Below are 13,764 nucleotides of genomic sequence, written 5' to 3'. Positions count from 1 at the left end.
GCCCAGTCCAGGATACTTGGTGGGTGCACGGTGTGGTGGGTGGCTCTACATGCGTCACCCAGCTGCTGGCTCTGGAGCACAAAGCTGCATGCCATGGCAACCAGCTGCCAGGTCATGTCCGGGTGGGCACACGTAATGTCCTGCAGCCTCCAGCGCAAGTCACACAGACCAACAAGCAGGACATGCTGCAATTCCTGGGTCTCCCTGCTTGTGCAGTGGGATGCCATGGCAACATGTCTGCAGGCCAGGACATGGAAGCATGAACAACTCACAGTGGAGGGCGCTTGCTTTGGGGCTTTTCTGGAAGCCTAGGGCATGGGGGAAGGTCTGTGGTTACGAATAGCGGGGTTCAGGGGGATGTTCACTAATGCCCTGCAGCCAATCAGGAGTGGCCCAGGTACTTGGCTGTGTTCAGCAGTCTCTGGCAGCCTGGGGAGCAGGGCATGCTGGGAGGTATGCAGGAGTTCTCCCAACCTGCTGGCTTCAGCCAGTGCAGGCAGCCTGCGTGCCCTTCCCCCCCACACCCACACACATACACACAAAGGGCATATGTGTGTACTGTCCACTACCAATCTAACCTAGGCTACTTATAGAAAACTATGGTAAGCTAAATTGATTATTTCTTGACCTTTTTGAATGTGCCTCCCAGAGTTCTCCAGGAGTGTAACAGGCACAAACAGATGGGTCAGTGCCTCCATGAGTGTGGGGTTTGGCTTGAAAGGTCCAGGCTTTGGTTCGTTCACAACAGATATGAATCAAAAAGTGTGCGCTTCTCTGTAATTAAGTTTTCCTTCTTTATCTAAACCTTTCTAGCTTGGAGAGTAGGCTGGGAATGCTGTGAGCAAACCCATTCAAAACTGTCAGACTGCATCATCCATCTCTGCTTAGAACTGCTATCCTCTGAACACCTGAAATAACATATGACAGACCTATCCAGCCTCACTCATTTGAAGTGAGCTGTCTCCTCTTACATTTGGCTCCATTTTCATGCAACCATAAAGATTCACAGCATATATCAATGGAAAATGTAATATAACACTCAGAAGTTTTCAAATCTCACTCATTCAAATGAGTGCGACTTGACAAGCCTGATGTGATAAAATAATGTGGAGGGTTTTAAAGATTTCAGTTAAATGCACAATGAAATGAAACCTTTTTTTTTTTTTTTACTTTGGGAATGAAGATCTAAAAAGCTGCATTGAGCTGATAGAAAATAGGGAGATTCTTACTTAATGTGCAGCCTGTCGTTTTTAACCTCAAGGTGTTTTACCATTACTTTTGCTTATGTTGGTGGGGTTTTGGTTTTTTTTTTACTGAGGTTGAATGGTGAATTGCAAAAGTGATAGACTGAGAAGTATGTGTATGGGAACAGGAGCTCTCTCAGACTTTCCTGTAAAATCTGTATCTCCGCAGAAGATTTCTTTAAATTGATTCTTTAAAGTAAGATGGGCACAAACTACTTGTCCCTGCACTGCTGTGAGAATTTTTAATAAATACATTTATTTGCCACATTGCCTGTGAAGGACTGCCTTATCCCAGCTTCCCTCAGGCTAATCTTGGTTAAGAAACTTTGAATGACATATCCTTAGTAAGGAAGTGATTTACCACACTAGAAATATCCCCAGAGAAAGAAGCAGCCTCAAATAATGCTACTGTCATGCTCATTCAGATAAGGATAAATACAGTGATGAAATTAGATACAGCACAACTGAGCATATTTGGCCACTACTCTACAAAAACAGGGAGGGAAAAAAAGATTAAATAAAAGCTGGAAAAAACCCACCTAACTGCTTTAGGGGAAAAATGCAAGCAGGCCATTTGTGGATTTAGGGTTAATTCTTTGTATGATCAAATATTCTGGTGATGAGTACCACTTAAAAAATTGAAATTAGCTAGTTACATAAATTAGGTGAGCAAAATAGCCAGGGACACCATGTGATGAGGGACTAGTTGGTGCTAGCCAAGCTTAGTCTGCCTTAGTCTAAAATACACTTGGAATGATTTAAATAAGTCTATAACAGAACAAACCATCAAACAGGTTACCACAGTTTGTTGAGGCTGCAGATCTTGTATGGAGAGGTAATTTAATTGGAGCAGACACTTGTAAATAGAATTAATGATGGCAATGGCAATAAGTAGCTGCTGTTACTCCCAAACTTTAGAAGGAATTGCATGTGAGACATTTAAGAAACAGTGTTTATGACATGTCTGCTGTTGGTCAGGGGGTAGTTTTCTATTAATATATGTAAGGAAAGTAACATGTCAGTGAGATGACATTTTGGAAGATGGTGAACTAACTCTTGCTTTTTACTCTTTCCTCTGAGGCATCTGCTACTTGCTAGCTATTGTCAGAAACAGGAAATTGGCTCTGGTAGTCCTAGGGAGACTATTGATCTGTTCCACTCTGGGAGCACCAGCGTTCCTGGAATTTGGGGTGTAATTACTACATTCAGATTGAACATTTGCTGACACAACTGTTATTTCAAAACTACAAATGCACTAAATGTATAGTTGTTATTGTATTATTCATATGCAGAACTCAAATGCCTTCTATGTCTAGGTACTATATACAAGTAATAAAGTGCCTAAATATGAACATAACATAAACTGATAACTGTAAAATAATTATACACTCGTTAGCACAGTTACACAGCTATCTGCCATTTCACAGTTACCTGCACTTCATATCTATAGTGCTAATTGGTTTGTATTTACTACTTGTTCCCCCTTTGGGACCCATGAGTTGACCGAGTAAGCAGAGTAGAAAAGCATTGTGGGAGCAGCCACAGGAGAAAAAAAGGGGTCATAGGCTAGAAACTGGTCCCACAAGTTTGCAGAGCTGCCCAACAGGAGAAGGGAAAAGTTTCCAGGAAGTCATTTGAGCTTCTCATCAGCAAGCCAACGGGACAGAGGTAATTGATCTCTTCTGGTTTTCAGCTCTGAGCAGGGGGTTGGACCAGATGAACCTCTGAGGTCCCTTCCAACCCTAATTTTCTATGATTCTCTATTTAACTTCTGTTTCTGAAATGTGTGTATATATGTGTTTTCATGTATTAGAAATATATTGGGCTATTACAAACAGAAAAGCACTCTCCTCCCTCTCTCAGAAGCACTTTCCTAGATGGCTTAGAGGCAAGGAGACTGCCTAGGTGATTCCTCAACTGCATTATGGGAAAGCATGCACAGACAGACAGATCTTGCACTGAGCTTGAAAGACAGTATGCAGTTGTACCAAAGCAAAAAGCTGCTCTAATTTAATAGTAATGATTCTACAGCAGTGATCCTAAATCCTGGGGTGCTAAGAGATCCCTTCAAGGGTGCCTCTGCACAATATTAGTTGCACCTACACATGACTCAAAATATAAACCCAGATTCCTTCAAATAGGAAGGAAAAAACTTTTTGACCTGTTGGATGCTTTCTGAATTCTTTGGAACAAAAGAATTGTTCTATTCATTTTCTACAATAAAAAATTAAGTGAAAGTTCCAAGCTGGCATCTTGTGAGAGATAGCTTCAGTCTAATGAGTTTGAGGACCAGCTGTTCTAAAGACTGCCTCTAATTATCAACAAATGTAGTTACAATCGATAGAAACTTAATGGGAATGCTGTATGGCAAAGTGGCACTTGTCACTGATTCAAGACAATACAGTCCATTTGTAATACAAACCTGTTGCTTGGAGGGCTGAAGTGGAGGGGGGTTGTCCCAGTAACAACAGCTAAAATTAGGATAAGGCTTCTTTCATACATGACGGTCATAAACCTGGTGGACAGATATCATTTATGAAACCTTGGAAACTAGCTCTGAGCCCTACATCACATCAGAAAAAGGTGTTACTCTATTTTTAATGTCCCCATCCTTGTGGTGTGTGAGTACAAATGTAAGAGGAAAGAGATCTCTGCAAAGAGAGGAGGAAATACAAACCCACATGTGTAATTTACAAGGTGTTGCACTTTTTATCCTTTGGACAATGTTCAATGTTTGGTTTCATGGGAGATGAGATCCTTAACCAACTTCTGCATGTGAATAGTAGCCAATTTGCAACCAATTATACTGAAGCAACAGACTGTACTGCAAAGCCCTTCAAGGCAGCTTTAAGACTGAATTAATGTACTCCATGAGGGAAGAGAAGTGTGTGCATGTACATTGTTTAAAAGAACTTATTCCTTATGTGCTTCTTTGTTTCACTTAAGATTTCATTTGTGAGTACTCCCTGTCTCCTGTTCATGTGAAGGAAAATATTAGGGAACTATTATGAATTGTTTAGGACATATGGGGGCAATTCTGGTTCCCTTTGAATCTAAATGGCAGTTTTCTAGCTGTGTATCTGGCTGCTTTGGTCCTGCTTCTGCCTTATGGATATGGAAGCACATGTGCATAGTCTGAGCAGGCTCAGTCAGCTGTATAGTGGCCGGAAACATGATTGAACCTGAGTGTGAGTCTGGGGGAAAGGGTGGGAGACGAAGAGGAGGAGGGTCCTTCCATGGTTTAAGTCCAATAATTGAGGGGTTAGGGGGACTTACCCAGAAAGCAGGCAACCCAAATTCTAGTCCCCTCTGCCCTTACCCAAAAGGATTTGTACTTGTGTCTTTCTCTGGGTCTCCTCACTTTTCCTCTCCTATTAGCCATGGGTCTCTGGCTGGCTACATTTTAGTTATTTAGATGCACTTTTTCATCCAGAATGGGTGTGTGCGCATCGCTTTATACCTGCCAGTGCATAGCCTATTGCTAATGTTCAGTCAATGATAGACTCACTACCTGTACCCAAGTGCCAACAATTATACTCATGCAGCTAAAAAGTTGCCACTTGAGTGTTCACAGAGAAATAGATTTCTGTCCATTATTACAGCTGTGCACGTTGCATGATTCCCACATTTACAGTCTGACTTGCTACAAGAACATACACAGATTTGGACTGAGGAATGGGCAGTGCATCTAAATACCACTGCCAGTACTGTTCCTATTTAGTAGTCTATAACGTAAGTATCCAAGGCATATACTTTCAATTTCCTCTCTATCGTTAGCATCATTAACCAACATTTCTCTACAATGAAAAAAATAAGCCACTTACCGGCTCCTGCTTCTTACCTATCTAAGTCATGTTGATTTTTATTGCCCTCCTCCTTTGTAATGACTGGCCCTACCACAGTTTCCCATTAAGCTGAAATTTCATCACATTACTGCATGTCCCTCCTCAAGGTTATTGCTATAAAAAGTTAACTAATTCAGCCTAATTCTGATTTTGTAGCCTTTCTTCAGACCTATCCCTTTTCTGTCCCAAGCTGCTTTCACTCATAAGTATGGCTTTGATATGAAAGCCAATTGTTCTCTTCTCAAGTACTGTACTTATTGACCTTGTAGATCAATCTTTTGTGAGTTACTTATCAGAAGCTTTTACCAATCCAGAGAAATCGTACCCATTTTTTCCATCAGCTCTTTCTTCTACTTCCTTAAAAACCTTCACATGTCAAGCATAATCTCTCATTTATCAATCCATATTTCTTCCTGCTTTAAAATTACTATATAGTGCACATGCTCTTTCCCTCTGCCTTATTCCAGTTCTTTAACAACAGTCTGTTTTAAAATCTCCCAGGGTGTTAAACTGCAGATAATTAAAACAATATGTAGCATTCCTATAATACCTTCTATCACAAAATATCAAAACACCATAGATGTGGCTGAGTCAAGCTTTGCAACATGTCTGTTAGATAGGTAAGTATTATTACCTCTATAAGGAAAGGACAAGAATAGGCACATAGAGATTTTGTGTATACATGTGACTAAGCAGGGAAAAAGCTCTGATATTCTGACTGTGTTTTATTTAGTTACTTAGTTGTTGTGTTTTTTGGGGTGGGGGTATTGTTCATTTGCCCTGCTCATATGCTGTAGGTGCATTTTCAGTAGTTAAAATCACAGGGACCAGTTCTGCCTCCCCATCAATCTCTTATGTGATGCCTTATGCAAGAACAATAAATGGATACAGGAGAATTAAGCCAGTACAGGTGAAAAACAGGAATGATATTTGAAGGCATGTTACTTTCCCTGTAACAAAATAGGCTGTGTTGTATGGGAAGTATTTTGCTCATAGCTACAGGTATTTTGGGTAGCTGAGTGTTCCATAGGCAACCGCTATATAATAAGGAATCATTCTGGCACCTGAAGAAGCCCAGAAGTCAGAGGACACAATAGTGGCATAAACCTACCTTTGTTGTCTTTCCCTTTGAGCCTTTAATTCTTTGCTGTGCCTTGATGGAAGCAGGGCATAGGTATTAGCTAAGTGATTTTAAAGGCTCCACCACCCCCAGTTCTTTCGGTGTTGTTTCTCCTCTGTCCTTTCCATTCACTATTTTGTCTCAATTATTTGTAACAAGTATTTTGAATATTCTTCTCATTTAAGCTCTTCTGAAATTCAGTTGACTTTATTCTCTTTATTCCTGCTTAAGATTTTACCTTGAAGGCTTAGCTTTGGCCTAGCTAGTCTCTCAACTTACAGATTTGTTTTTAAAAAAGCCCAGGCAGGAATAGGTCAGTAGATTAACCCAAGTGCTACATGGGCTGTTTTTTAAAGTGTCCAGACCACAGCTCGAAGGGAGCATATATGGATTCTGGAAAGAAAAATAATGGTAAGTGCTTAATTTTCTAAAAGGGTCAGAGAGAGAATTTATTGTTAGAATAAATCAATAGCAGGAATTTAGCCACCAAGCATCTGAATGAATGGAGGAAAATTATTAATGTGTAAGATAATAGAAGTAGAAAAAACTATACAAGAATGCTCACTTGAGAATTTCACCAGCCATTTCAGACTTCGAAATCTGGGTTCAAATTCTAGATTACTAACACAGTCATAAGGACTGCTATGTACATAGCTATGCAGCTCTCCCTACAGGAAACACATGTCTCTTCTAGTCGCCCTGAAAACTAATGTTCCCAGCACCCGATGGAAAGGAGCCTGCCCTCACTAATTTTGGGGGGCTGAAGTAAGAAGTGATCAGAGAACTGATGCAAGTGGCCTGTTTCCAGATCCTGATCTCTCTCCCAGTGCTGGTGCTATGGGAAGTATTTCGCTCCTAAGTGGAGTGAATCTAAAATATAAAAAGTAAATATTGAAGCATGGCAAAGGTGCAAAAGATGGTTCCTGGGGAGGTTGTTTCTAGCCACCCAGTCACCTCCCATATGTGTAGGAAGGAACTATAATTGGGATGGTGGTGAGTTCTGCAGTGTGATGGACCCTGCGCTGCATTCCTGGCTGGCAGCTGCAGTAGATTTGTATCCCTGCCTCAGGCAAGCCTGGATACCTGTGACAATTCTCTGTGGTCATACTTAGGCGTCCATATTTTCTCTCTTCCATCCTCTGGTTCCCAATGCCTCCCCCCTTTTCCTATTCTTAGGCACTTTGGAAAATAATGAAGATCTTCAGTGTTTTTTAAAGAAAATGGACTCTTGGCAAATGGCCTAGGTCCACTTTAGGTTCATATTTGTCTATCAAATATGGAGTTGATCAAATCCTTAAAGTTTGCTAAAATGAAGATTTTCCCCTCCCCCACTCTCCAAATATATCTTCAGCCATATACTTTTCTCCTTTCTCCCTCTCTGTCCTTCTCCCTGATGTCACCAAACATGATGAACCACTCCCTATTCAGGCTCTGCCAGCCCCACAAAAATCATGCTCCAAGTGAGACTCTGATGCAGTAATCTAATTTGGGATGTGCGATTTGATTTCAGCAGCTCAATTGGATCATCCATTTGCAGAGCTACACATTTCCCTGCCAACTTTGCTGAGCAAATGTTAACCTCTTACTTCCAAGGCCTACTCTATTTGTGAACGCGGATCATTACTTAAACATGAGTTGATTTGGAAAAGAGACTAATGGCGTGATGCTATAGAGAAAAATATCCTATAGAGTTTAATAGGGGTAAAATCAATAGGTACTATTGATAGATGTTTAGAGGTATTATTCTAAAATCCTATTGAATTTAACCAGGGGCAGGGAGTGCAGACTTCCTTTCCTCTGCTAAAAGCAAAAGGATGCTGGCTTTTATAAGCTTCACTCATCCACAGTAATTCCTGCTTCAGCTGGTGTGGCAAGACCACTTTTCTGGTTCAATAGGGTACTTAACAAAGAACCTTTCCATGGTGATTTGGTAACTACTTTCTAGAAGACTTCAATGGGGATGGAATTAATTCAGTAGAGATTTAATTGTCTTTTTAATTCTAAAAATCAATTAAAAAGCCAAAATAAAACAAAACAAAATAGTCTTATAGGAATGTTTATAATTTCCTTTCAGTTTGATAAATCTTAAAAATCCCAAACACTTGCATGCATAGAGTTGTGTATCACACATACATGCACTATGTTATACAAGTCTCAGGATTCATAGATCAAGCTCAAAGAAATAGAAGAATGCTTTTAAAATAAAGGTATGGCCCATAAAACATGACACTTGCTTACACAATGTCAGCTCTTTCAGTTCTGCTTACAAGTTCTTTCAGTAACTGCACTCCTCCTGGATACTGATTTTTAAATTGCAATAGGTGCTGCCTGTAAGCACTCAGCTTCCCTGGAAGGCAGTTTACTGTTAAGGGAAAAACAATGGACATTAATTATTTAGGTGATGAAGCTCTCACTCGTTCTTTGAAAACATGTACTTTTCTCTTGGCATCTTCAGTCAGATGCAAGCTTTGTGGTAGGAAAGGATTTGTCAGCCATTTTTAAAAGTAATTTTGGTGGGGTTATGGACCTTGTTTGAGTTTATGACTTACCGCCCCCCATTTCCACCCTCCCCCCCAAACTGATCCATGCTGTGCCTTTCTTTTCAGTTTGATTCAATATTTTAAAACATTTGTCTGATGAAAAACTAGGGAAAGTATTTTGGATTAAATATCACTTCCAAAACTATCCTAGTACAGATGTATGCATTGTATAGATTGGATCCTGATATTTTCATGTTACATTATTTTTTGTTAAGATGTCTTTTGCCCTGTTCTCTGCTCTTTATTTAAGAAGAGTCTTTTTTGTATTTGATTTTTCTCTGCTTACTCCATGTTTTATCCCTTTTTGAAGACTGTCATTTTTTTCTCTTTCGTTTCTAATGGAAAGTAAACTAAAAACCATTTGATCTCAGGACCAACATTTACACCTGTGATTTCAGAATGGGTTGAAAATTAAGAAAAAGCCCATATGTGTGTGAGACTTAGAAAGATGCTTTGCCATCTCACAGCAAGTGACATGGTGTTTTAGAGATGTGTGCTTGAATTCTTGCCAATGAAAACAACTTTATGAGCCTTTATTGCTCTCTGTTCCTAAAGGAGGAATGATATCTCTATAGATCTTACCTTTTAAAATGTTCCATTTACCTTACTTCCCTCTACTAGTGGCTGGGTGGTGCACGTTTTTGGTTGTGAAACTAAATGAAGCATAGATGGCTTTTGTCTATTAAATATGGAGTTGATCGAATCCTTAAATTTTGCTGAAATGAGGATCTGTTGGAGAAGTAGGTGTGTGGTCGTATACTTAAGGCAATGGTGTAATGTTTCATCAGTATCTATTATTTTCTGATAGTATACTGAGGAGAAATGTCGGGTACAAAAGCTAGTATTTGCTTAGATATCCTCTGTAGAAAGTAGGTGCATAATCATACTAACATCATAATCATTCTTTACATTTTCAGATGGCTGAATCATCCTTATTAGAGAAGCCAATTGACTGAATGGATCTGGAGCAGGTTTGAGGAAAAGAGGGCAAGAAAAATTTTTCTGCTGGTATGTTGTTCGTACCAAAGCAGTGACTAGGCAATTTCATTCTTCACTCTTACAAAATTGGCCTTTTTTTATATTCAGTGCAATTTAAATCTCTGCCTAATATCTCTAGCAACATCATTGCTTGGGGAACAAGAATTAATATGGAGTTAAAAATGTTTATCTAATATAGTCTACAATGAAGAATATGTGGTTTAATATTATTGAGCAAGGATTCAAATGAAAATTTAACCACATATTTGGAGAGCAAAGAGCTCAAATGCAAAAAAAAAAAAAAAAAAAAAAGTCCTATTCTACATTTCTCAGCCAGGCAGCTTTCCCCCCCTTTATCTATTTACAATGACATAATCTTTCCAAAAACACACTGTAGCTTCTATCTTTTTATCTAAAGTAATGGCTACTCCTCTGTCTTAGGTGGATTTGATAAGAAGTTTGTGTTATTATGCCTTTACTCTGAAAAATTGCTTTTGCCTTTTTCGTTTTCTTCTAGAAACCTCCATTATCTGCAGTGCAGCCCATCCTGCTGGAACAGGCTGCTCCTTGTAAGTGGATGAAGTGAAGATTTATTATCATCAGAACATGTGGAAATTAGAAAATGGACTAATGGAAACCATTAATGTCCTCCTCTCAACAATCAGATGAAATGTAGATCAATACAGTGTATTAATAGATTGAAAATGATTTAATATGGTATAAACATCCAGTCTTGGATGGTAAATGAGAAGAAGGAAAAGAAAGACAAGGACAGCACTCTTTTACATATTTGAAAAATACAAACTACTCGCTCAAGACATATTTCCTGTCCAGTATTTAGTTATCTTTGAAGGAATTATATTAAAGAATTGATTTGTATCCTTCTATACAACTACTTAACTTGTTTGATATGAAACAGTTGATTTCCTTATGAAAGCAAGTTGTGTTGCAACCTTGTAACAATGAATAAATCCTTTGTCACCTATTCCACAGGTAGAATAATAATAATAACGGTAATACCACTTATAGTTTGCAGACAATAATTGTTACTTTCCTTAGTATCAATGCCTTCTTTGTTTGCTGTGTGCATATAACATTGTAGAAAGGAATGATTAAATATGATTGCTATAACAGTTCCAGTCCCCACACACATTCTACACAAACCTCAAAGGAAAACCTCAGAGAAGAAACAAAGAGAACTCCAAAGGAAAATTACTGCAAAAGTACTTTGTGCTAAACTGGCATCAGGCATAAAAATAAAATAATGTCTGTAAGTGAATGATTCGAAGCTTAAGGGACTAATTAAGATTTTAATGTGGTTTCATTCATTGGAAAATATAAGTCTTATGATTCTAGAAACTTTCCTTCACAAATAAGAACTTGTGGAGGTCATCCCATTTACATCTTCCAGGACTGGGTTTTAATCACAATTCTTCAATTAATTCCTGTTGGACCACATTGTGTCATTACCTGTGAGAACTGCTGAATATAGATGATTTGAACTACCACAGCTCCCATAACCAAAGGGTCAAAAGGTTAGAGCACTGCAGTCCAGAAAGGAAGAGAAAACAAACCATAATTCATCTTCCGCCAAAGGACAGCATGTTCTGCCAGACGTCTCAGGTTTTATTTTTTCATTGCTTAACAGCCCTTTGACACCCTCTGATGGAGTTTGGTTTTAATGTCTCATTCAGTGAGACCAAAAAGGAGAGTTTGGGACACACACATACAGTTTAAGATGGCAAAATGTGGTTGAGTAACTGTGGAAGTTCTAATTGCTTTTAATAGATTGAGTATAATTTTTGGTGGCAGTCTATGGGGAAAAAAATGGTATCTTGATTGTTCAGGCAATTAGAAGCCAGGTTTTAAGGGTGAGGGTGGTACTGATGGAGGGTGCCTGGAATATAATTTTCTGTTAATTTTCATAGTTCATGCAGAAAACAAAAGCAAGAATGATTTTAAAAGCTGGCTCTTATTATTCTGGGATCTTGAGACTGAAAAAAAGAATGGGAGGAGGAGCCTAGCTGAGAGATTAAGTGCCACATCATTATGATTGCTGTGAATTTATTTCATAGTAATGTGGATGCTATAAGTGCTCCCATTGATGTTCAATTATACTTCAGTGTTAGTTAAGTGTACCATTAAAATCTTGTATTACTGACATAGGCAATATTTATTTAATTTAATTTTATGGCACATATTTCAAACAGGGTAAAATGAAATATGGTTTGACCTTCCCAGTGGTCAGAAGGTTTATTAGCATTGTCAAACAGACTCAGGATCAAGAAACTGAATCCATTAACATCAGAACCAAGAGGCATGCTGGGACCTTCCAAATTTAAGGTCTAAGGGGTTTAATAGTTGCTCAGTGTATTTATATTCAGGACTACACTTTGATGCCAAGGACTGAAAGAGAAAGGTCCAATAAAGGTCCAATATGATAGGTCTTGGAGATTCATAAACATTTTATTTCCAATCTGAAAATAAGCATAGTTCTGATTCAAGCAAAATGAATGAAACCAGAACTTGAAATAATTTGGACTAGATGCCTCACGGGGTTGAATATGGCCTTTCATCCCCTGAATATCAGTCCAAATCTAACACAATGCAGTAGTGACCCAAACCATTATCATTTCACATCTGTGCAGTGGCCTCTAAAAAAATAAGTCAGTGGCAGTAGTCCAGCACTTATCAGACATAGCACCACCACAATCAACATTAATTGACCCAGGCTTGCAGGCAACCTCATCAAGGAATTCAAGGATGGAATCAGCTGAGTAAATGAAAAACATTCCTTTTGCTAGAAGCAGTTCTTCCACATAGAAGGTTAAGGGAGGAGAGGAATCCTATGCTGCTGTTCTAAGGAGGAAGAGAAAACTTGTGTTTCCAGAACAATTTATTTGCTAGCTTTGGCAGTGGTTAAAAAAAGAAAAAGCAAAGCAGGTCATTAACTATAATCATAGAGGTGTGAAACAGAAGTCGTATTGTCATCAGATAGGGATTGATGAGACCTTCCTGGCAATGTGGCTGTGTATGGTTTTGTTACTAAGAGGGAACACTGGTGAGACTGAAAATGTGCAGCAATGGACAAACTAAACTGTACGCTATGATGTACACTGAATGATACTTAGGCAACTATCAGTATATTGTTTCTGTCTGCGGGGCAGATTGTAGTCTTTCTGGTAATCAGATATGTAGGGGAATGTTTTATAAGATGACAATTTTTTTAATGAAATAAATAGTTAAATTCAAATGGGAAGAAATATTATCCAGCTCTGACCTGAATAGCTTAGATAAAAATAAGCCATGAAGGAATAATATTGAGAGAATGAGATCCAGAAGGGAAGTGTATGAATGAATGCCAATAACTCATATGGGGACCAATTTAAATTGCAGAGGTTAAAAAGGACCAGTCTACTGGCATTTCATTTGGAATTTATGTTATACTGCGAAAGGTTATAGGCTCAAACTGTCAAAAAGAGACTTGTATATGTGGGTATCAGAGATGAAATAACTTAGTTCTAATTAGTATCTTTAGTTACCTTGGTACAATTCTGTATATGGAGAAGGAATGGTTAAAATTATTTTTTAAAATTTTATTGAAATGGGTTACTCTTATTTGGACATGTGTCCACACTCAGACTACAGTTAAATAATGAAAAGTGCATATCAAGTAGTTTAGTTATTTCAGTTCCAGTTTTTGTGTAAGCAAAGCTGAGGTATGCAAAATGAGAATTTAGGCAGCTACAAGCTATCTGTAAAGGCATTTAAGTGCCTAAAGCAGCAGATAGGTAAAATCAAGGGAAGTTAGTGCCTAGTTGCTTTGGATTCTTTGTGAATTTAATTTCACTAGGACTCGGGTATCAATATTAGGGCACCAGACACCATAATCTGGCCCCAGGTGCCTATCTGCTTCTTTAGCTGCCCAAATCTCTTTGAATCTGGCCTCCAACCATTAATGTGAGCACCCACATGCAGATAGGGGGCTTGAAATCCCATTCCTTGCTTCCATGTGAATTATTAATTAATTTTCTGTG

At 38.7% G+C, this 13,764-nt stretch overlaps 1 protein-coding gene across 1 annotated transcript in view; it reads left to right on the top strand.

Annotated features, from left to right (window-relative positions):
* The window catches only part of LOC149868490 (uncharacterized), a 181,328-nt gene extending 167,882 nt beyond the window's left edge, over nucleotides 1-13,446 (top strand). The window contains exons 5-6 of the mRNA XM_090037641.1: nucleotides 9,667-9,757; nucleotides 10,245-13,446. Coding sequence (XP_089893767.1) covers nucleotides 9,667-9,688 — 22 coding nt within the window. The 3' untranslated portion in view covers nucleotides 9,689-9,757; nucleotides 10,245-13,446. The remainder of the gene's footprint in view (nucleotides 1-9,666; nucleotides 9,758-10,244) is intronic.
* Nucleotides 13,447-13,764: the final 318 nt, after the last annotated feature.

This window comes from Crocodylus siamensis, chromosome 3 (assembly GCF_052110815.1).
Source record: "Crocodylus siamensis isolate JL-2025a chromosome 3, ASM5211081v1, whole genome shotgun sequence".
Classification (NCBI taxonomy): Eukaryota; Metazoa; Chordata; order Crocodylia; family Crocodylidae; genus Crocodylus; species Crocodylus siamensis.
This window is presented reverse-complemented; position numbering and strand designations above follow the sequence as displayed.